Raw genomic sequence first — 23,879 nt, 5'->3', positions numbered from 1 at the left:
AACGTCCTGCCATTTCTTCTTGCACTGGCTTCCAGATCTTCTGGTGTTGACCCCAGCGGAGAATTCTTCTGCAACGAGGTTCCATCTTTTTCTCATTTCCTTCGGTGAGACTTTTGATGGACCAGTCTTGCTGATATCCAGCTCCAACCATTTCACCTCAATTACAGTCACTACTTTCTCCACTTCCTCATGGAGGAAATTCTTGGTTCGTCTCGCACGCTCTTGCGCCATTCGTCTATTGAACTCAAACGCAGGTAATGTTCAAAGATCACACTTACACCTCTCTTACACCTATCCAACACTATTTGCCACTCCCTCAGCTACACAAAAATCAATATTCAGACTTCACCTTTATATATGCTCCATAACCAATCAATCTGAGGACGCGCTCCCTTTAATTGGCCTATTGCCAAGCTTCCTGTTGCACTGCGCATGCGCGCACATGGAAATGGTGATGCGTGCTCCTGCTGGCACTGCACAAAATGCTGGGCACAAGTCCCACCCCTCCCCCCCCCCCCCCCCCCCGCCAGGCTCTGCTGATGGATCCGGAAGACGAGGGAGCGGCCAAAGTCAAAGGTACATTTTTGGCACTTTTCACCCCCCAGAAAATCGGTGCAACACGTCTTACGACACCGCTCTAAGCGGCTGGGGAAATTTGGGGCCAAAACTCCATCTGCCACATTTTTGCCCACTCACCTAGCCTGTCTATATCCCTTTGCAGATTTTTTGTGTCCTCCTCACAATTTACTTTCCCACCCATCTTTGTATCATCAACAAACTTGGCTACATCACTCGATCCCTTCATCCAAGTCATTAATATAGATTGTAAATCCTTGAGGACCTAGCACCGATCCCTGCAGCACCCCCACTACTCACTGTTTGCCAACTAGAAAATGACCCATTTAACCCGACTCTTTTCTGTCAGTTAGCCAATCCTCTATCCATGCTAACATATTACCCCCAACCCTGTGAACTTTTATCTTGTGCACCTTATCGAATGCCTTCTGGAAATCCAAATATACCACATCTACTGGTTCCCCCTTATCCACCCTGCTTGTTACATCCTCAAAGAACTCCAGCAAATTTGTCAAACATGATTTCCCTTTCATAAAACCACGCTGACTCTGCTTGATTGAATCATGCTTTTCCAAATGGCCCGCTACTGATTCCTTAATAATGGACTCCAGCATTTTCCCAACGACAGATGTTAGGCTAACTGGTCTATAGTTTCCTGCTTTTTGTCTGCCTCTTTTTTTAAATCGGGGCATTTCATTTGCGGCTTTCTAATCTGCTGGGACTACCCCAGAATCCAGGAAATTTTGGTAGATTACAACCAATGCATCCATTATCTCTGCAGCCACTTCTCTTAAGACCCTAGGATGTAAGGCATCAAGTTCAGAGGACTTGTTCACCTTTAGTCCCATTATTTTACCGAGTATTACTTCATTGGTGATGGTGATTGTATTAAGTTCCTCCCTCCCTATAGCCCTTTGATTATCCACTATTGGGATGTTTTTAGTGTCTTCTACCATGAAGACCGGTACAAAATATTTGTTCAACATCTTTGCCATTTCCCTGTTCTCCCATTCCCATTATTAATTCCCCAGTCTCATCCTCTGGTCCGGCAATACCTCGATTTTAAAATTCTCATCCTTGTCTTTAAATCCCTCCATGGCATTGCCCCTCGCTATCCCTGTAACCTCCTGCAGCTCTACAACCCTCCATGATCTTTGTGCTTCCCCCAATTCTGGCCTCTTCCTCATCACCGATTTCCATCACTCCACCATTGGCGACCGTGCCTTCAGCTGCCGAGTGCCTAAGCTCTGGAATTTCCTCCCTAAACCCTTCGCCTCTCTACCTCTCTTTCCTCCTTTAAGACGCTCCTTAACACCTACCTCTTTGACCAACCAGTCTTACTATTTTTTTACATGGTTCGGTGTCAAATTTTGTCTGATAACGACCCTGTGAAGCATTAAGGTGCTTCAGAAATGCAAGCTGTTGTTGCCAAATGCGTACCATGTCTTGCTTTCTGTCTTGGATAAATCAGTTTGAACTTTCATCACCAGAGGGCGCTCCTGATTTACCTTTCTGCAGTGCATTTTGGGTAGAATTTCAGCCTGCCAGGAACACAGCAACTATAAAAAAACAAAAGTAGTCTTACTGATGAAAAATAATCTACATTTTATTTTTGCACGACAATGGAACATTCTTCAGAATACTTAGTGTAAACTGTATATAATTTGTCAGTTGGCATTTATCATCCCAAGAAAGGGCTGCTGGTCTCTTGCAAATGCTGTACTAGCCCTGGCAATAAAGTGTGTGCAGTGTTTCAATTGGTACATCCTAAATCTTGAGCCAGCATTAATAATGGTACTCAAATAATATAGTGCCTTGTTCCAACAGGTGAACCAGCCTAATTTTATTGTTTTTTTTCTACTTTCAGTGTATGTTATCTGTAAACAAGGAAATGATTCCCAGAAGGCTGTTAAAATCCTGCAGGAGATACTAGACAATGAGCTCTGCTCATTATCAGTGAAGGATATCCAGGGTGGACTAATGGCCTGGGCTCGTAAGATTGATCCTACCTTCCCACAGTATTGATTGCTGGAAATGCGAGGAAGGGAAGAAAATTATTTAACATAATTTTTCAAAATGTAGTGCTTAAAATGTATTAATTGTTCAATGTACTGCTAATTCTTTGTATGTCAATAAATGCAAGTGGAACATTACTCTGTCAGGGTTGCTCAGTAACTGGAAAGAAAACCTGCCGCACATTGTTTCAATTGAAGTGCGAGCCATTTAAGGGCAGATAATGTGCATGCTAATTTCTGTATTGCATGCATTTGTACTGGTTAATAAGGGCACAAGCAATTAGTAACTAAATACAAGTATATGGAAAATATCTCAGGTTATTGAGTTAATTCAGTTTATTAAGTATCTTATGTTACAGACCAAATAATATGCTACTGAATTACTAATAGTGGAATATTGTGAGAACTAAAATATTAACCTTTAAGTGGCAATTGATATGGTATCACAAATAAATGAAGCAAATGACCCGTACAGAAATTCTGGCAATAGACGTTTGCTGTAATCTGCTGCCAGGTGAACTCGTATCTTTTAACAATCATGATGTTGGTACAAGTATAGCAATTCTCATGATACCGGGAGAGTTAGTGTAACAATTTTTGTTTTCAATAATGGATCAGATTTATTAATCCTATTGAACTTGGTGTATAATGTAAGTTTTCAAAATGTAGGTTTTCCACAAAAACAAAAACTAATTATACCATGGATTCCATTCATGTAGACAATGACACAGCACCTGTTCGATATAATTTTGTCCGTTATGGTAACCTGTATGTACTTCAAATCATCCAGCCAGACTGGTTGGCTATATTTTTTTTTAAGTGCACATTCTTTTCAAATATGTACATGCAGAATGAATATCTTCACCAGCATAATATCACAGTGGCAAAGTCACTTCCAAAGCACTTTCAGCTTTTTATGATGTGGGGTGGATCATTTGGAAAACCTACTGAAAGTGTTAAAATAGAATATTGCAATTGATGCATTATAATAATTTCATTTTTGAGGCTGACTGACTCTCATGACTCTGTTACTTGTGATTGACACGAGTTAATCACATTTGGAAACATCAGTTGTTGCAATGCTGGCCATAGTATGAATCGTGGATACAGATTGAGTATCCCTTGTGTAAGATTTATCCAGTCAACAAACCTAATGACATGAAACAAGTGATCCTATCACGTCTTTTTGTCATACCCATTGATTTCCCAACATATGTCCTCTATACCACAGATGATGTCATGTTATATGAAATAAAATTTCCATTCACATGATAGCATTGTAATCCTTGTATTACCTGTGTAACGTGTACATTATATTTTTTAAGAACTCAAGCTTTTGATTAGTCACATTGATGATTTTGGAATTCTAAAAGTTGACATTGTAGACTTCATGTATAGAAAAGATAGAGCATAAACAGTCCTTCCAGTAACTGCCTTGCTTTCTTACTGTTGCTTTCCAAGGGGAAATATACATCCATCCTTCAAAATAATGATTTTTTTTAAATCAAAAAGACTCAAAATAAATCTTTAGGCCTCGTGCCCAACATATCCCTTGCAGCTCTTCTGAAGGTGCCTCTTCTCATTCTCTTCAATCATGGGCTTAATTTGTGCTGAGGGCCCTAGTACTGAGTGCTGTTAGAAAATAATTCAGCACAATGAACCTTACAATTATGATTTCTATTATAAGGAAAGATGTGATAAACAGGATACTGTATTTGTAAGAAAAGGGGATTTGAAAAACAGTTTTTATGGCCTCTGTTATGGATTAATTATCCACACGTGAAATATTATACGGCTCCTTGCCCCAGTTTCCTCTTCTATTTGTGCTGCTCCAGACTGTATTTGTCTGATTTATCAGTTAATTCTAGATGGTAGCCAAGTTTCAGTAAAGAACTTACTTGTTGGCCTGCTGTAAATGCCTTGAAAATCGTAATTTTGTTTTCATATGCTCCAATATTACAAAGTAAAATTGCAAAACTAATGGGTAATATATGTTAGCTGATATTTTAAAGCTATTACCTACTTGAAGATTTTCATTTGTTTCACTTTCCCTGAACCAGTATATAAAATCATTCGTTTTCTGAAATAAAATGAAAATGGAAGTTTACTCAGCTGTCTTTTGCTTATTAATGTAGATTTGTTCAACTTTATAAAAATGTATTTAAATGTAACAACTGCATGTGTTCTTATTTATCATCGTTGTTTATATTGCACAGTGAGAAAATTGAACCGGAATCTCCCATTTGGGTAGAATAGAACCACCAACCTTATCCGACCACACAGCACTGCCCACCAGTCATCAAGATCCATGGCACGGCCCTGGAAAACATGGACCACTTTCCATACCTCAGGAGCCTATTATCAGCAAGGGCAGACATCGACGACGAGGTTCAAAATCGCCTTCAGTGCGCCAGCGCAGCCTTCGGCCGCCTGAGGAAAAGAGTGTTTGAAGATCAGGCCCTCAAATCAGCCACCAAGCTCATGGTCCACAGGGCTGTAGTGATACCCACCCTCCTTTATTGCTCAAGAGACATAGAAACATAGAAAATAGGTGCAGGAGTAGGCCATTCGGCCTTCGAGCCTGCACCGCCATTCAATAAGATCATGGCTGATCATTCCTTCAGTACCCCTTTCCTACTTTCTCTCCATACCCCTTGATCCCCTTAACCGTAAGGGCCATATCGAACTCGCTCTTGAATATATCCAATGAACTGGCATCAACAATTCTCTGCAGCAGAGAATTCCACAGGTCAACAACTCTGAGTGAAGAAGTTTCTCCTCATCTCAGTCCTAAATGGCCTATCCCTTATCCTAAGATTATGTCCCCTGGTTCTGGACTTCCCCAACATCGAGAACATTCTTCCCGCATCTAACCTGTCCAGACCTGTCAGAATCTTATATGTTTCTATGAGATCCCCTCTCATCCTTCTAAACGCCAGTGAATAAAGGCCCAGTTGATCCAGTCTCTCCTCATATGACAGCCCAGCCATCCCTGGAATCAGTTTGGAGAACCTTCGCTGCACTTCCTTAATAGCAAGAACGTCTTTCCTCAGACTAGGAGACCAAGACTGAACACACTATTCCAGGTGAGGCCTCACTAAGGCCCTGTACAACTGCAGTAAGACCTCCGTGCTCCTATATTCAAATCCCCTAGCTATGAAGGGCAACATACAATTTTCCTTCTTTACCGCCTGCTGTACCTGCGTGCCCACTTTCAGTGACTGATGAACCAGGACACCCAGGTCTCGTTGCACCTCCCCTTTTTCTAGACTGCTGCCATTCAGATAATCTTTCGTGTTTTTGCCCCCATAATGGATAACCTCACATTTATCCACATTATACTGCATCTGCCATGTATTTGGCCACTCACCTAATCTGTCCAAGTCATCCTACAGCCACTTGGCGTCCTCCTCACAGCTCACACCGCCACCCAGTTTAGTGTCATCCGCAAACTTGGAGATATTACACTCTATTCCTTCATCCAAATCATTAATGTATATTGTAAAGAGCTGGGGTCCCAGCACTGAGCCCTGCAGCACCCCACTAGTAACTGCCTGCCATTCTGAAAAGGACATAAGAATTAGGAACAGGAGTAGGTCATCTAGCCCTTTGAGCCTGCTCCGCCATTCAAAAAGATCATGGCTGATCTGGCCGTGGACTCAGCTCCACTTACCCGCCCGCTCCCCATAACCCTTAATTCCCTTATTGGTTAAAAATCTATCTATCTGTGATTTGAATACATTCAATGAGCTAGCCTCAACTGCTTCCTTGGGCAGAGAATTCCACAGATTCACAACCCTCTGGGAGAAGAAATTCCTTCTCAACTCAGTTTTAAATTGGCTCCCCTGTATTTTGAGGCTGTGCTCCCTAATTCTAGTCTCCCCGACCAGTGGAAACAACCTCTCTGCCTCTATCTTGTCTATCCCTTTCATTATTTTAAATGTTTCCATAAGATCACCCCTCATCCTTCTGAACTCCAACGAGTAAAGACCCAGTCTACTCAATCTATCATCATAAGGTAACCCCCTCATCTCCAGAATCAGCCTAGTGAATCGTCTCCGAACCCCTCCAAGGCCAGTATATCCTTCCTTAATTAAGGTGACCAAACTGCACGCAGTACTCCAGGTGCGGCCTCACCAATACCCGATACAGTTGCAACAGGACCTCCCTTCTTTTGCACTCCATCCCTCTAACAATGAAGGCCAACATTCCATTCACCTTCCTGATTACCTGCTGCACCTGCAAACTAACTTTTTGGGATTCATGCACAAGGACCCCCAGGTCCCTCTGTACTGCAACATGTTGTAATTTCTCCCCATTCAAATAATATTCCCTTTTACTGTTTTTTTTTTCAAAGGTGGATGACCTCACATTTTCCGACATTGTATTTCATCTGCCAAACCTTTGCCCATTCGCTTAATCTAAATCATTTGCAGCCTCACTGTGTCCTCTACACAACCGCTTTCCCACTAATCTTTGTATTATCTGAAAATTTTGTTACACTACACTCTGTCCCCTCTTCCAGGTCATGTATGTATATTGTAAACAGTTGTGGTCCCAACACCGATTCCTGTGGCACACCACAAACCACCGACCCATTTATCCCGACTCTCTGCTTCCTGTCTGCCAACTAGTTCTCTATCCTTGTCAGTACATTACCCCCAATACCATGCGCTTTGATTTTGTACACCAATCTCTTGTGCGGGACCTTGTCAAAAGCCTTTTGAAAGTCCAAATACACCACATCCACTGGTTCTCCCTTATCCACTCTACTAGTTACATCCTCAAAAAATTCCAGAAGATTTGTCAAGCATGATTTCTCTTTCATAAATCCATGCTGACTCGGTCCGATCCTGTCACTGCTTTCCAAATGGGCTGCTATTTCATCCTTAATGATTGATTCCAACATTTTCCCCATTACTGATGTCAGGCTAACCGGTCTATAATTACCCGCTTACTCTCCTTTTTTAAAAAGTGCCATTACATTAGCTACCCTCCAGTCCATAGGAACTGATCCAGAGTCGATAGATTGTTGGAAAATAATCACCAATGCATCCACTATTTCTAGGGCCACTTCCTGAAGTACTCTGGGATGCAGACTATCAGGACCCGGGGATTTATTGGCCTTTAATCCCATCAATTTCCCTAACACAATTTCCCGCCTAATAAGGATATCTTTCAGTTTCTTATTCTCACGAGACCCACTGTCCCCTAGTACATTCGGAAGGTTATTTGTATCTTCCTTTGTGAAGACCGAACCAAAGTATTGGTTCAATTGGTCTGCCATTTCTTTGTTCCCCATTATAAATTCACCTGAATCCGACTGCAAGGGACCTACGTTTGTCTTTACTAATCTTTTTCTCTTCACATATTTAGAGAAGCTTTTGCAGTCAGTTTTTATGTTCCCTGCAAGCTTCCTCTTGTACTCTATTTTCCCCTTCTTAATTAAACCCTTAGTCCTCCTCTGTTGAATCCTAAATTTCTCCCAGTCCTCAGGTTTGTTGCTTTTTCTAGCCAATTTATATGCCTCTTCCTTGGTTTTAACACTATCCTTAATTTCCCTTGTTAGCCATGGTTGAGCCACCTTCCCAGTTTTATTTTTACTCCAGACAGGAATGTACAATTGCTGAAGTTCATCCATTTGATCTTTAAATGTTTGCCATTGCTTATCCACCGTCAACCCTTTAAGTATCCTCTGCCAGTCTATTCTAGCCAATTCACACCTCATACCGTCGAAGTTACCTTTCCTTAAGTTCAGGACCCTAGTTTCCGAATTAACTTTGTCACTCTCCATCTTGATAAGGAACTCTACCATATTATGGTCACTTTTCCCCAAAGGGCCTCGCACAACAAGATTGCTAATTAGTCCCATCTCATTATACATCACCCAGTCTAGGATGGCCAGTTCCCTGGTTGGTTCCTCGACATATTGGTCTAAAAAATCATCCCTAATACACTCCAGGAAATCCTCCTCCACTGCATTGCTACCAGTTAGGTTAGCACAATCAATATGTAGATTAAAGTCGTCCATGATTACTGCTCTTCCTTTATTGCACATATCCCTTATTTCTTGTTTGATGCTGTCCCCAACCTCACTACTACTATTTGATGGTCTATACACAACTCCCACTAGCGTTTTCTGCCCTTTGGAATTCCGCAGCTCCACCCATACCGATTCCACATAATCCAGTCTAATGTCCTTCCTTACTATTGCGTTAATTTCCTCTTTAACCAGCAACGCCACCCAGCCTCCTTTTCCTTTCTGTCTATCCTTCCTAAATGCTGAATACCCCTGGATGTTGAGTTCCCAGCCTTGGTCACCCTGGAGCCATGTCTCCGTGATGCCAATCACATCGTATCCGTTAACTGCTATCTGCGCAGTTAATTCATCCATCTTATTCCAAATACTCCTCGCATTGAGGCACAGAGCCTTCAGGCTTGTCTTTTTAACACACGTTGCCCCTTTTGAATCTTGCTGTAATGTGGCCCTTTTTGTTTTTTGCCTTGGGTTTCTCTGCCCTCCACTTTTACTATTCTCCTTTCTATCTTTTGCTTCTGCCGCGCTTCTATTTCCCTCTGTCTCCCTGCATAGGTTTCCATCCCCCTGCCATATTAGTTTAACTCCTCCTCAACAGCACTAGCAAACACTCCCCCTAGGACATTGGTTCCGATCCTGCCCAGGTGCAGACCGTCCGGTTTGGACTGGTCCCAACTCCCCCAGAACCGGTTCCAATGTCCCAGGAATTTGAATCCCTCCCTTCTGCACCACTCCTCAAGCCACGTATTCATCTGAGCTATCCTGCGATTCCTACTCTGACTAGCACGTGGCACTGGTAGCAATCCTGAGATTACTACTTTTGAGGTCCTACTTTTTAATTTAACTCCGAGCTCCCTAAATTCATCTCGGAAGACCGCATCCCGTTTTTTACCTATAGACGTGGACCATATGCAGTCGACACCTCAAATTGCTGGAGAAATACCACCAAAGATGTCTCCGCAAGATCCTGCAAATCCCCTGTTAGGACAGATGCACCAAAGTGTCCTTGATCAGGCCAACATCCCCAGCATCGCAGCACTGACCACACTCGGTGGGCCACATTGTTCGCATGCCTGACACAAGACTCCAAAAGCAAGATTAATCTGGATACTGCTGTGAGAAACCCAGGAGAAAAATCATAGGGGTATTTTTTTCATTTTCTTTGAATACTTTTGTTTATTAGTTATAAAAATATTGGAAATTAGATAAACGATTGTTTGACTGGGCGGAGCGGTTGAAGGAGGGAGGTCATATGATGAAACTTCCAGGAATACATCCAACTAGAGTTGGCAAGCCTCGACTTTATAGTAGCTTTTTGCTCAGAGCAAGTTTGATGAACACACTCAGATACTCTGTGTATATGTGATAAGGAAACACTGTTTCACTGGCTGTATCTAAGCATAATGGCCTACAGCAGCCTAAATTTCTCACCTGTTTCCCACTGCTATTTTTTTTGGCAGATCTGAGGTGCATGGGGTTGCACATTGCTTGAGGACATGCTCCTTCACTTCCCAACATCCTGTAACACTCTCCACTTACCGCCTCCCAGACTCCGCATTATTCAGTACACTCGCCTGCAGCTAGGCATGTTAAGACAACATGCAAATGAGGATAATGTGTTAATCCAGCATATTTCCTTCAATGTGATGTTTGAGCGCTGCAAGCAAGGAATAGTATTCGATGCAGATGTCCAGCATTCTAAATGTAAAGTCCTGTCCCCTCAGTACAGACTCACATGAGGCATGTAGTGAAGTCAAGGTCACTCTGGACCTGCACCTTTATTTCACAGCTCTGAAATGCTGCACTTGCCTGAGACCTTCCTTAGATACCTGTCTCTTGCAAGTGCACCCCTGGTGGTAAGGTATGTTGGTGGTTACAGGTCATATCTTATTACAGTCATGTATAGCATGTTAGGATACAGTTATATATAATAATGTAAGATACATGACATCACCCTCCCCCAAGGTCTTATTGTCTTTATAGGTTCAGTCTCTCAGGTGGTCCATGCTCTCGCGTGGAGCGTCTGAGTTATGGTTCAGTTGTTTGCCTTGGTGTCTGTTTTTCTTTGGGTGTGGTTGCTGGTATCTCGCCTGGGCTGTCTGTTTCGATTGGTGTGATTGTTGTTGACTCGCCTGGGCTGTCTGTTGGGATTGCCCTTTCCTCAGGTTGTTCCCTCTGTCTGTCCACTAGGTGTGGTGTAAGTTCCACATTGTAGTCTGCCTCTGGTTCTGCAGTGTTGTTGGTAAATCTGCTTTTGACTTGGTCTACATGCCTCCAGCAGGTTTTGCCATTGTCCATTTGTACTACCAGTAGCCTGTTTCCTTCCTTGCCCATTGCTGTCCCTGCAAGCTATTTGGGACCCCTGGCGTAGTTTAGTACAAACACTTTGTCCCCTATCTCATTCCATCTCCCCCTCGAATTTCTGTCATGGTACTCCGTCAGCTTACGGCGCTTTGCCTCAACGATTTTGTTCATGTCTGGGAGGATTAATGAGAGCCTTGTTTTTAAAGTCCTTTTCATCAACAGTTGCGCGGGGGGGATCCCAGTCAGTGAGTGCGACGAGATCTGTATGCCAGCAGCAGTCGCGACAGGCGACCCTGCAGCGTGGGACCTTGGATTTTAAGCATGCCTTGTTTAATGATTTGCACTGCTCTCTCTGCCTGGCCGTTGGAGGCCGGCTTGAATGGTGCCGTCTTGATGTGATTTATGCCGTGGTCAATTATAAAGTCTTGGAATTCTGCACTGTGAAGCACGGACCATTGTCACTGACCAATATGTCAAGGATTCCGTGCGTTGCAAACATGGTTGCGAGGCTCTGCACAGTGGTGGAGGTTGTGCTCGAGTTTAAAATGGTGCATTTGATCCACTTTGAAAATGCATCTACAACTACGAGGAACATTTTGCCCATAAATGGGCCCGCATAGTCTACATGCACCCGCGACCACAGTTTGGTTGGCCAGGGCCAGGGGCTCAGTGGAGCCTCCCTGTGGGCATTGCTGAGTTGGGCACAAATGGTGCACCTTCGGATGCAGAGCTCCAAGTCTGCGTCAATACCAGGCCACCAGACGTGGGATCTGGCTATAGCCTTCATGAGAACGATCCCCAGGTGCTTGCGGTGGAGCTCCCGGACAAATGCCTCTCTGCCTCGCAGAGGGATGACGACTCGGCTGCCCCACATCAGGCAGTCTGCTTGTAGTGATAGCTCATGCATGCGCCTGTGAAAGGGTTTTAATTCCTCAGGGCAGGCATCGCGAGCTTCTGCCCAGTCACTGGTTAGGACACATCTTTTTACTAAGGATAACGTGGGGTCGCTGGCCGTCCAGGCTCTGATTTGGCGAGCCGTCATGGGCAAACCTGTGGACTCAAAGGCATTGATTGCCATGACTATCTCACAGTCCTGTTCGTCAGACCCTTCCGTGGTTGCCAGGGGTAGCCTGCTGAGCACGTCGACACAGTTGTCTGTGCCTGGTCTGTGCCTTATTGTGTAATCGTAGGACGCCAGCATGAGTGCCCACCGTTGAATTCGCATCGAGGCGTTGGCGTTTATTGCCTTGCTCTCGGATAGGAGGGACGTGAGGGGCTTGTGGTCGGTTTCTAATGCGAACTTGGCCCCGAAAAGGTATTGGTGCATCTTTTTGACACCGTACACGCACGCGAGCGCCTCCTTCTCTACCATTCCGTACCCACGCTCCGCCCGCGAAAGTGACCTGGAGGCATAAGCTATGGGTTGCACTATTGACATGTTGCAAAACGCACCTGACCCCATACGCTGACGCATCGCATGTGAGAACTAGCTTTTTACCTGGGTCAAAGAAAGTCAAAACACTGTTGGAAGACAGAAGGTTGCGTGCCTTATTGAAGGCGCGTTCCTGGGCGTCCCCCCAAAACCAATCGCACCCCTTCCTGAGTAGCACATGGAGAGGCTCCAGCAGCGTGCTTAAGTTCTGCATAAAGTTCCCAAAGTAATTGAGTAGCCCGAGAAAGGCGCGCAGTTCTGAAACATTCCGGGGCCTGAGTGCCAGGCGAATTGCTTCTGTTTTGGATTCTGTTGGGCGGATTCCATCAGCGGCAATCCTTCTGCCCAAAAATTCAACCTCGGGTGCGAGAAACAGGCACTTGGATTTCTTGACTCGTAGGCCTACCCTATCCAACCACTTTAGTACTTCCTCCAAATTACGGAGATGGGAGTCGGTGTCCCTGCCTGTGATAAGTATGTTGTCTTGAAATACAACCGTCCCCGGGATGGACTTGAGCAGACTCTCCATGTTGCGCTGGAATATGGCAGCTGCCGACCTGATGCCGAATGGGCATCGATTGTACATGAAAAGGCCTCGATGTGTGTTGATGGTGGTGAGTAGCTTGGATTCCTCGGTCAATTCTTGCGTCATATACGCAGATGTGAGGTCTAATTTTGAGAAAAGTTTACCTCCAGCCAATGTGGCAAATAAGTCCTCCGCTCTGGGCAGCAGGTACTGGTCCTGTAGGGAGACTCTGTTTATCGTAGATTTGTAGTCCCCAGATTCGTACGGATCCATCAGGCTTCATGACTGGGACGATGGGACTTGCCCAGTCGCTAAATTCCACAGGTGATATAATGCCTTCCCGCAGAAGTCTGTCTAGTTCGGGTTCAATCTTTTCCCTCATCACATAGGGTACAGCTCTGGCCTTGTGATGGACCGGTCTAGCATCCTGTGTGATGTAGATTTTGACTTTGGCCCCTTTGAAAGTGCCCTAGCTGAAAGAGATGTTCAAATCGTTTCATAACTGTTGAGCAGGAGGTCGGTTCCTCTAATGACATGGCATGGGCATCATCCCATTTTCAGTTTAGTTTTGCCAGCCAGCTTCTCCACAGCAGTGCTGGGGGGTCTCCAGGGACAATCCACAGGGGAAGTCGGTTCACTGTCCCTTTGTGTGTGACAGAGAGCATGGCGCTGCCGAGGACTGGTACGATTTCTTTGGTATAAGTCCTTAGTGTGGTGTCGACCCTTGTGAGTTTTGGTCTGTCTCTTTTATGCGGCTACAGTTGTTCAAATTGTTGAGCGCCCATGAGAGATTGACTCGCTCCCGTATCCAGCTCCATGTTGACAGATAACTCGTTGAGTAGGACCCTCTTCATTATAGCAAGCGTCCTGTTGTAGGAGCAGCTGTACATCGGTGTCCCGGGTACTGTCCCCACCATCTTCTGGTCCGGTTTCCGACCCATCTGATTCGTATACCAGCCGAGCTGCCGGTTTATTTGCACATGCGGGCCAAACGCCCTGTATATTCACAATTTCTGCAAACAGCCTGCTGAAATCGATATCCCCTTGATGAGTGCCCACCCCCACACTTCCAGCACAGACCTGTTCTATTGTTTAAAGTGTTCCCAAAGAATGAGCTGCGTCTGGCTGATCTCTCTTGAGCTTCTCTCAGTTTGAAGTTGATTGCTTGCATTGTGGGTTGATGAGGTGTGAACGGCCCTTGATGGCTTCTGCCTGCTGTCGAGATCCTGTTCTCCCGGTTTTGTCTGTGTGTGGGGGTAGCAGCTTGTTTCGTGCTGTGAACTTCTTGTTCCGATATTTCATTAGTTGTCGTACCTGCGTTGTAAATCAACCTCGTTTCTTCTTCCCCTACCAAGAATGTCTGTGCAACCAGTGCTGCTGCCTCTAAGGTCAGGTTCTTGGTCTCTATGAGCTTTCGGATTATGCCTGCATGGCCTATTCCTTCAATGAAAAAGTCTCTCAGCATTTCTCTCCTCAGTTCATCGGAGAACTCACATAAACTAGCCAACTTCCGAAGTTCTGCCACGAAGTCGGGTGTGCTCTGGCCCACACAGCGTTTGTAGTTGTAGAACCTGTGTCTGGCCATGTGTAGGCTGCTCGCAGGCTTCAGGTGGTCTCTTACCAGTGTGCTCAATTCTTCAAATGACTTGCTTGCTGGTTTCTCGGGTGCCAACAGATCCTTCATTAAAGCGTATGTTTTCGAGCCACAGCTGGTTAAGAGATGGGCTCGTCTCTTGTCTGCCTTATCGTCGCCTAACCAGTCTTTGGTTACAAAGCTTTGCTGGAGCCTTTCTATAAAGTCCTCCCAATTGTCTCCCGCATTGTACTTTTCATCTGATCCGTTGTTCGCCATTCTGTGGATTCTGTAATCCCGTAACTCATCGCCACTGTAAAGTCCTCTCCCCTCAGTACAGATTCACACGAGGCATGTAGTGAAGTCAAGGTCACTCTGGACCTGCACCTTTATTTCACAGCTCTGGAATGCTGCACTTGCCTGAGACCTGTCCTTATATACCTGTCTCTTGCAAGTGCACCCCTGGTGGTAAGGTATGCTGGTGGTTACAGGTCATATCTTATTACAGTCATGTGTAGCATGTTAGGATACAGTTATATATAATAATGTAAGATACATGACACTAAGCTTGGCAGAGAAGGCCCAAAATTGTTTTATTAAGCTAGAGCCTATGCAAGTGAGGCCTTACACAACCCGACATTAGAACATTTTAAAGATCTTTTTTGACTTTCGCAGGCAACGTGGAGGCTGTTTATGTCCCTCTCAGGCATGCTGTAGCAAAACTCCACCCACAATCAGGTGCAGTTCTCCGGTTTCAAATATAAATGATTGCAAGGCTGGAAGATTGGCTGGGCTCTGGTGCATCACCATAGCCAGGACCTCAAATCTGGCAACAAGTTTATGGTCTACAGGGCAGTAGTGATACCCGCCCTCCTATATGGCTCAGAGACGTGGACTATATACAACAGACATCGCAAAGCGCTGGAGAAGTACAACCAGCGCTGCCTCCGCAAGATCCTGCAAATCCACTGGGAGGATAGATGCACCAACATTAGTGTTCTTGCTCTGGCTAACATCCCCACCATTGAAGCACTGACCACACTCGACCAGCTTTGTTGGGCAGACCACATCATCCGCATGCCCGATACGAGACTCCCTCGGCAAGTGCTCTACTCGGCGCTCTGACACGGTAACCCAGCCCCAGGTGGGCAGAGGAAACGGTTCAAGGACACCCTCAAAGCTTTCTTGATAAAGTGCAACATCCCCACCGACACCTGGGAATCCCTGGCCCAAGACCGTCCAAAGTGGAGGAAGAGCATCCGGGAGGGCGCTGAGCACCTCGAGTCTCGTTGCTAAGAGCGTACAGAGATCAAGCGCAGACAGCGGAAGGAGCGTGTGGCAAACCTGTCCCATCCACCCTTTCCTTCAACCACTGCCCACCTGTGACAGACTGTAATTCCCGCATTGGACTATACAGTCACCTGAGAACTCACTTTTAGAGTGGAAGCAAGTCTTTCTCGATTTTGAGGGACTGCCTATGATGATGATTCCCCTCCACCCCCTCGATGCACCTCATCCTGTTCAACATGTTTTGGAGGCTATCACTTGGTATTTGACTTTAAGCAAGTTCCTATTAATGGGCTGTCCTTTTGGTACTTTATTTTAAAAGATTCAATTCCAACACCAAAAAGGAAAGCTTATGTTACCATCTTTCAGCACTTTTCACAACAAATTATGTAAGCAAATGCAACAGCCATTTTGCATGTCATAAAACCCCAGAGACAGAAAATAAATGACCAGTCAATCTGTTTTGGGTGATGTTGGTTGAAGGAAGATTTATGGTGGGATGCAGGGAGAACTCCCTGCCACAGGGTCTTTAACATCTACGAACAACTGGAACCAGCAGATAGCACCTGTTTAATGTGACATTGTCCACAAGCATGGGGTCAACTTCCACATATATCGATGACACCCAACCCTACCTCACTATAATCTCCTTTAATTGCCTTTGTGCTGCCAGAGTGCTTGTCCAACAGCAGGAGGTTGATTTTTACTCGAGGTGGGTTTCAGGAGAAGTGGAGAGTGAATGTGAATCGCACCAGCTGGAGAAAATTTGTGGGTTATTTTAAATCCACGGGCCTCATTAATTCGTCTACTTTTGGAAAATTGCCTTTGCTGCCTGCCAGCATAAAGGTAGGTGTGAGGAAGGGGGTTATGGGAGGAAAGTAGGGGAAGTGTGGTCTGGGACAGAGAAACCTGCGACTTTGCTTGTGGGGCCGGAGGAGCATTCCTGTTCCCCTGATTGCACAAAGGAAAGCTGTTTGAACCTCTTCATCTTCTAGGATATCCCAATCCTCTTCTGCTTAGTGGGAATACTGCTCAGACCTTAATTAAAATCGGTCAGTAGCCAGTGATGTCATGCGGCCCCAATCTGAAAATGTAAAGCACATTGATGTCGAAATTCAGTGTCACTGGAAGAACCGTTAACGCAGGTTTTTGGCGGCCGATCGGAAAAATCAATCGGCCACCACGTTCCGATGTATTGGCCCCCCTGAAGCATATTCAGCTTGGCGGGGGGGGGAGGTTCCAGCTGTGAGCACTTCATCCGGAATTGGCGGGGTGAAGCAGCAGTAAAGGGGTTTCGGCTGCGGTGACATCATCGGGGTGCGCACCGTTGCTACGTGGCCACGCCACCCATATTGAGCAGTTAAGAGCTTTTTCGGCAGTGACCCCACCAGGTTTTTGTGTCGGTCCACTTTGCCATGGAATGCAACACCGCTGGACGTGGCCAACAGACTCTTCCCGCGATCGGGGCGATTTTTGGAGAGAAGTTTTGCTTCTGTTTTTTGCCTGCATTGCACCTGCTGAGTGGTGTTTAGAGGTTTTGTCAGTCTTTAGTGGAGGCCTGCAGGCCTCATTCTGTGCTCCAAAGGCCTGCTTGGCAGGGTGCAGCCTGAAAAAGAATGGGATCAGTTTTGGCAGGAAAACACGTGGTACACCTGGGCAGATGCAGTGCGGCACACAGGAGAAGGCGTCGCCATCAGCAACGTCTAGTGAGGCAGCAGCCACGGCTGCCCAACAGAGAGAAGGGCCTGAAGATGTGCACTAGAGAGGGTGGCCAGGAGGGAGATAGCGTCAGGAGGAGGGTGAGGTATGCTGACACCCCCTACCAAATAATGAACTAAGAGCCTTGGCAGCAACAGCCTCCAGAGGCGACCGACAATCAGGAGGACCAGGGAGATGGGCATCATCCAGCTGCCAGGGGAGGTGGCCAAAGCAGAGCTGGGGGAAGGAGGCCCTACCCTCAAAGGGTCCACAGACCTCAATTCTCCTTCCTCCAGCGCAGTGATAAGCAATGCCTGCGAGAGCTAAGATTTAGGAAAGGTGTACTCGGGGAGCTCTGCACTGTCCTGCGCAAAGATCTCCAGCCTCACACAACGCTGAGGACCGCCCTGACCGTAGAGACCAAGGTCACCATCGTATTGAATTTTTATGCCACGGAGTCTTTCCAGTCTGCCACTGCAGACATTGGCAACATCTCGCAATTCTCCACACATCGGTGCATCCAGCAGGTCACCGATGCACTCTACAGTAGAAGGGTGCAGTACATCTCCTTCCCCATGACAAGGGACAAACCGAAGGAGTGGCAGGCTGGATTTGCCCGAATTGCAGGCTTCCCAAGGGTGCAGGGTGCAATAGACTGCACACACGTTATGCTGAGGGCGTCACATCACCCCGAGATCTTTGTGAACCGCAAGGGGTTCCATTCGCTGAATGTGCAGCTCATGTGTGGCCACCAGCATCAGATCATGGTAGTTTATGTGAGGTACCCAGGAAGCAGCCATGATTCTTTCATTCTGCACCAGACCAGTGTGCCCGCCCTCTTCACAGGCCCATATCAGGATTGTGGTTGGCTGCTTCAGGATAAGGGATATCCCCTGTCCACTTGGCTGCTCACTCTACTGTGGAACCCCAGGTCAGCGCCAGAGCATGCCCACAATGATGCTCATTGTGGCACCAGGTGCATCATCGAGCAGTGCATAGGCATCCTTAAGCAGAGGTTCCGGTGCCTGGACTGGTCTGGTGGTGCCTTGCAGTACTCTCAACGGGTCTCCATATTTGTCGTGGTCTGCTGCATGCTGCACAGCCTGGCCATCATGGTGGTCGAGCAGCAGTCCCACCTGATGAGGAGGAGGAGGATCCCCGTCGCCACCGACCTAGGAGGCGTTGTCCCCATTGCAACCCTGCAAGGGAGGTACAGCTGCGACTCTCAGCTGCTCGTTTCAGATAATCCCATCCACACATGACCCTTCAGCTCCCACTTTCAATAGCCATCGCAATGAGTGCCTTCACGCACAATTGCCCAAATGAAACACGTGGCCCGATATAAGTGCCAAAAATAAAGATTTATCAAAATATTCAATTCAGTGCAAAAACACAACATAAACAAAAAGACTGCCATCAACTAACACCAATAATTATGTCTTACCCGTGCGAATGTCCTTATAACACCTCTACGCGTGCCTACCCTAACACTACGCCTACTGTCCTCCCTGTGGCTACATCATGGGTTGGGGAAGGCTGCTGTGGTTGATGTGTGGGAGCTATAGCTGTCCTTCCAGGATGCCCTCGAACACCTTTGAGCCTGGAAATGCCGGGTGCAGACCGGCCAGCACCCTCCTGGGAGGGTGCAGTCTGGCTTGGCTCAGGTGGAACCATGCTTGGAGGCATTGGCGGAGTGGGAGGTCTGGGGCCAGGAATGTTGTGATCCTGAGAGAGCACATCATCAGGATCCTGGTCCAAGGAGCCTGCATCACTCCCTGGGGGCGGCACCCTAACACCACCACCAAGCTAAGGGAGGTCAGATCAGTGCAAGACCGGAAGGTGTTGGCCCCAGCCGAGAATGCAACACTGAGATGTCTGGTAGCATCGAGCAGAGACTGCATGAGAGCAAATCCACCAGAGATGGCAGCAGTTTGACACTCTGTGGCAGCATTAGTATGCTCTGTGGCCTGTTGCCCAGACAGCATAAGAGCATTTTGAATTTCCAGGGCTGCGGCCATCCTCTCCATTCCCGCATCGATGCAATCGTTCTCTCGCGCCTGTGCCGAAATGGCAGCTGCCACATCACCTGCAGGTTGCAGCATCACAGGTGGATCTGCATAGACACTCTGGGAGTCCAACATCACCTGCACACTGGCAATGATGGGCTCCTCCACACTCCTGACCACTTCCTACAGCCTCTCTGGCACCCTTGTCAGTGCCCTCAACATCTGGGAATGCATAGCCTCTACCCTTCTCTCATAACATTGTTCCAAGAGGTCGTGAGTTCTGAGAGGTCGGAGAGGTCGTGAATTCGGGCGTTCCGAGATGTCATGAGTTCCGAGAGGTCAGGAGGTCTGAGGAGCACGAGGCCTGAAGGTCGGTGTGGATTTAAATTCTGACGAGTCGGGAGGTCGGTGAGCCGGGAGGTCGGTGAGCCGGGAGGTCGGCGAGTCAGTAAGGCCCTGAAGTCAGCAAGTCGGGAGGTCGGTAAGGCCCCGAGGTCAGTGAGTCGGGAGGTCAGTAAGGCCCTGAGGTCGGTGAGTCGGGAGGTCGGCGAGTCGGTAAGACCCTGAGGTCAGCAAGTTGGGAGGTCGGTAAGGCCCCGAGGTCAGTGAGTGGGGAGGTCGGTAAGGCCCTGAGGTCGGCAAGTTGGGAGGTCGGTAAGGCCCCGAGGTCGGTGAGTCGGGAGGTCGGTAAGGCCCTGAGGTCAGCAAGTCGGGAGGTCGGTAAGGCCCTGAGGTCGGCGAGTTGGGAGGTCGGTAAGGCCCCGAGGTCAGTGAGTGGGGAGGTCGGTAAGGCCCTGAGGTCGGCGAGTTGGGAGGTCGGTAAGGCCCTGAGGTCGGCGAGTTGGGAGGTCGGTAAGGCCCTGAGGTCAGCAAGTCGGGAGGTCGGTAAGGCCCTGAGGTCGGCGAGTTGGGAGGTCGGTAAGGCCCTGAGGTCGGCGAGTTGGGAGGTCGGTAAGGCCCTGAGGTCAGTGAGTGGGGAGGTCGGTAAGGCCCCGAGGTCAGTGAGTGGGGAGGTCGGTAAGGCCCTGAGGTCGGCGAGTTGGGAGGTCGGTAAGGCCCCGAGGTCGGTGAGTCGGGAGGTCGGTAAGGCCCTCAGGTCAGCAAGTCGGGAGGTCGGTAAGGCCCTGAGGTCGGCGAGTTGGGAGGTCGGTAAGGCCCCGAGGTCGGTGAGTCGGGAGGTCGGTAAGGCCCTGAGGTCGGCGAGTTGGGAGGTCGGCTAGTCGGTAAGGCTCTGAGGTCAGCAAGTCGGGAGGTCGGTAAGGCCCCGAGGTCGGTGAGTCGGGAGGTCGGCGAGTCGGTAAGGCCCTGAGGTTGGCGAGTCGGGAGGTCAGCGAATAGGTAGGCCCTGTGAGGTCGGCGAGTCAGGAGTTTGGAGGCCTCGGAGGTCGGTGAGGTGAGTTGGTAAGTAGCTCTATTTTCTCTATTTCTTTTTAAGTAGATTTTAAACTAGATACAGCTAACTAGAGGGATGGCAGTGCAGCTTAGTCCCGCAGAGTGCACATCCTGCAGCATGTGGGTTGTCCTGACTGCTTCGCGCAGCTTCGACAACCATGTGTGCAGGAGTTGTCTCCAGCTTCAACTACTCGAGCTCCGCGTTTCAGAGCTGGAGCAGCGGGTGGAGTCAAAAAAGTGCATTCGCGAGGCTGGGAGACAGAGGGAAACAAAATGGAGACAAAAGCAAAAGACAGCAAAGAGATGAGTAAAAGTGGAGGGCAGAGAAACCCAAGGCAAAAAACAAAAGGGCCACTGTACAGCAAAATTCTAAAGGGTCAAAGTGTAATAAAAAGGCAAGCCTGAAAGCTCGGTGCCTCAAGGCGAGGAGTATTTGGAACCCAGGAGAGGGCTCTGAGCTAGTTAGAGTGGGTGAGAGCTCAGATGAACAGGACCCCAAGAAAGAATGCAGAAGGCAGGAGGCAACAGAGCAGAGTAGCACTGGGGTAAGTGTAAACCACAAGGTGATAGGAAGGGACAATATGTATGAATATAAAGGGGCTGCAGGAGGGGTCAAAACTAAAAATCATGGTTTAAAAACTAGTATTAAAACACTCTACCTAAACCCACGCAGCATTCGAAATAAAGTAAATGAGTTGACGACACAAATCATTACAAATGGGTATGATTTGGTGGCCATTACAGAAACGTGGTTGCAGGGTAGCCAAGACTGGGAATTAAACAGACAGGGGTATCTGACAATTCGGAAGGATAGACAAGAAGGGAAAGGAGGTGGAGTAGCTCTGCTAATAAAGGATGATATCAGGGCAGTTGTGAGAGATGACATTGGCTCTAATGAACAAAATGTTGAATCATTGTGGGTAGAGATTAGAGATAGTAAGGGGAAAAATTCACTCGTGGGCGTAGTTTATAGGCCCCCAAATAATAACTTCACAGTGGGGCGGACAATAATCAAGGGAATAATGAAGGCATGTGAAAAAGTAACGGCAGTAATCATGGGGATTTTAACCTACATATCGATTGGTCAAATCAAATCGCACGGGGTAGCCTGGAGGAGGAATTCATAGAATGCATACGGGATTGTTCCTTAGAACAGTATGTTACAGAACCTACAAGGGAGCAAGCTATCTTAGATCTGGTCCTGTGTAATGAGACAGGAATAATAAACGATCTCCTAGTAAAAGATCCTCTTGGAATGAATGATCACAGTATGGTTGAATTTGTAATACAGATTGAGGGTGAGGAATTAGTGTCTCAAACGAGCATACTATGCTTAAACAAAGGGGACTACAGTGGGATGAGGGCAGACTTAGCTAAAATAGACTGGGAACACAGACTAAATGGTGGCACAATTGAGGAACAGTGGAGGACTTTTAAGGAGCTCTTTCATAGTGCTCAACAAAAATATATTCCAGTGAAAAAGAAGGGCGGTAAGAGAAGGGATAACCAGCCATGGATAACCAAGGAAATAAAGGAGAGTATCAAATTAAAAACCAATGCATATAAGGTGGCCAAGATTAGTGGGAAACTAGAAGATTGGGAAAATTTTAAACGACAGCAAAGAATGACGAAGAAAGCAATAAAGAAAGGAAAGATAGATTACGAAAGTAAACTTGCGCAAAACACAAAAACAGATAGTAAAAGCTTTTACCGATATATAAAACGGAAGGGAGTGACTAAAGTAAATGTTGGTCCCTTAGAAGATGAGAAGGAGGATTTAATAATGGGAAATATGGAAATGGCTGAGACCTGAAACAATTATTTTGCTTCGGTCTTCACTGTGGAAGACACAAAAACCATGCCAAAAATTGCCGGTCACGGGAATGTGGGAAGGGAGGACCTTGAGACAATCACTATCACTAGGGAGGTAGTGCTGGACAGGCTAATGGGACTCAAGATAGACAAGTCCCCTGGTCCTGATGAAATGCATCCCAGGGTATTAAAAGAGATGGCGGAAGTTATAGCAGATGCATTCATTATAATCTACCAAAATTCTCTGGACTCTGGGGAGGTACCAGCGGATTGGAAAGCAGCTAATGTAACGCCTCTGTTTAAAAAAGGGGGCAGACAAAAGGCAGATAACTATAGGCCGGTTAGTTTAACATCTGTAGTGGGGAAAATGCTTGAAGCTATCATTAAGGAAGAAATAGCGGGACATCTAGATAGGAATAGTGCAATCAAGCAGGCACAACATGGATTCATGAAGGGGAAATCATGTTTAACTAATTTACTGGAATTCTTTGAGGATATAACGAGCATGGTGGATAGAGGTGTACCGATGGATGTGATGTATTTAGATTTCCAAAAGGCATTCGATAAGGTGCCACACAAAAGGTTACTGCAGAAGGTAAGGGTACGCAGAGTCAGAGGAAATGTATTCGCATGGATAGAGAATTGGCTGGCTAACAGAAAGCAGAGAGTCGGGATAAATCGTTCCTTTTCGGGTTGGAAATCGGTGGTTAGTGGTGTGCCACAGGGATCGGTGCTGGGACCACAACTGTTTACAATATACATAGATGACCTGGAAGAGGGGACAGAGTGTAGTGTAACAAAATTTGCAGATGACACAAAGATTAGTGGGAAAGCAGGTTGTGTAGAGGACACAGAGAGGCTGCAAAGAGATTTAGATAGGTTAAGCGAATGGGCTAAGGTTTGGCAGATGGAATACAATGTTGGAAAATGTGAGGTCATCCACCTTAGAAAAAAAAACAGCAAAAGGGAATGTTATTTGAATAGGGAGAAATTACAACATGCTGCAGTGCAGAGGGACCTGGGGGTCCTTGTGCATGAATCCCAAAAAGTTAGTTTGCAGGTGCAGCAGGTAATCAGGAAGGCGAATGGAATGTTGGCCTTCATTGCGAGAGGGATGGAGTACAAAAGCAGGAAGGTCCTGCTGCAACTGTACAGGGTATTGGTGAGGCCGCACCTGGAGTACTGCGTGCAGTTTTGGTCACCTTACTTAAGGAAGGATAT

At 46.8% G+C, this 23,879-nt stretch overlaps 1 protein-coding gene across 2 annotated transcripts in view; it reads left to right on the top strand.

Annotated features, from left to right (window-relative positions):
- Positions 1-4,642, top strand: part of mocs3 (molybdenum cofactor synthesis 3) — a 77,764-nt gene extending 73,122 nt beyond the window's left edge. The window contains exon 13 of one of the 2 annotated variants that reach the window (XM_070889280.1): positions 2,444-4,642. In XM_070889280.1, coding sequence (XP_070745381.1) covers positions 2,444-2,601 — 158 coding nt within the window. In that variant the 3' untranslated portion in view covers positions 2,602-4,642. Of the gene's footprint in view, positions 1-2,403 lie in introns of both variants that reach the window. The other variant, XM_070889281.1, reaches the window with a different exon arrangement.
- The last annotated feature ends 19,237 nt before the right edge of the window (positions 4,643-23,879 follow it).

The sequence above is a fragment of the Pristiophorus japonicus genome, chromosome 9 (genome assembly GCF_044704955.1).
Source record: "Pristiophorus japonicus isolate sPriJap1 chromosome 9, sPriJap1.hap1, whole genome shotgun sequence".
NCBI lineage: Eukaryota > Metazoa > Chordata > Chondrichthyes > Pristiophoridae > Pristiophorus > Pristiophorus japonicus.
The sequence above is the reverse complement of the archived record's forward strand: the minus strand, read 5'-3'. Positions and strand labels throughout refer to the sequence as shown.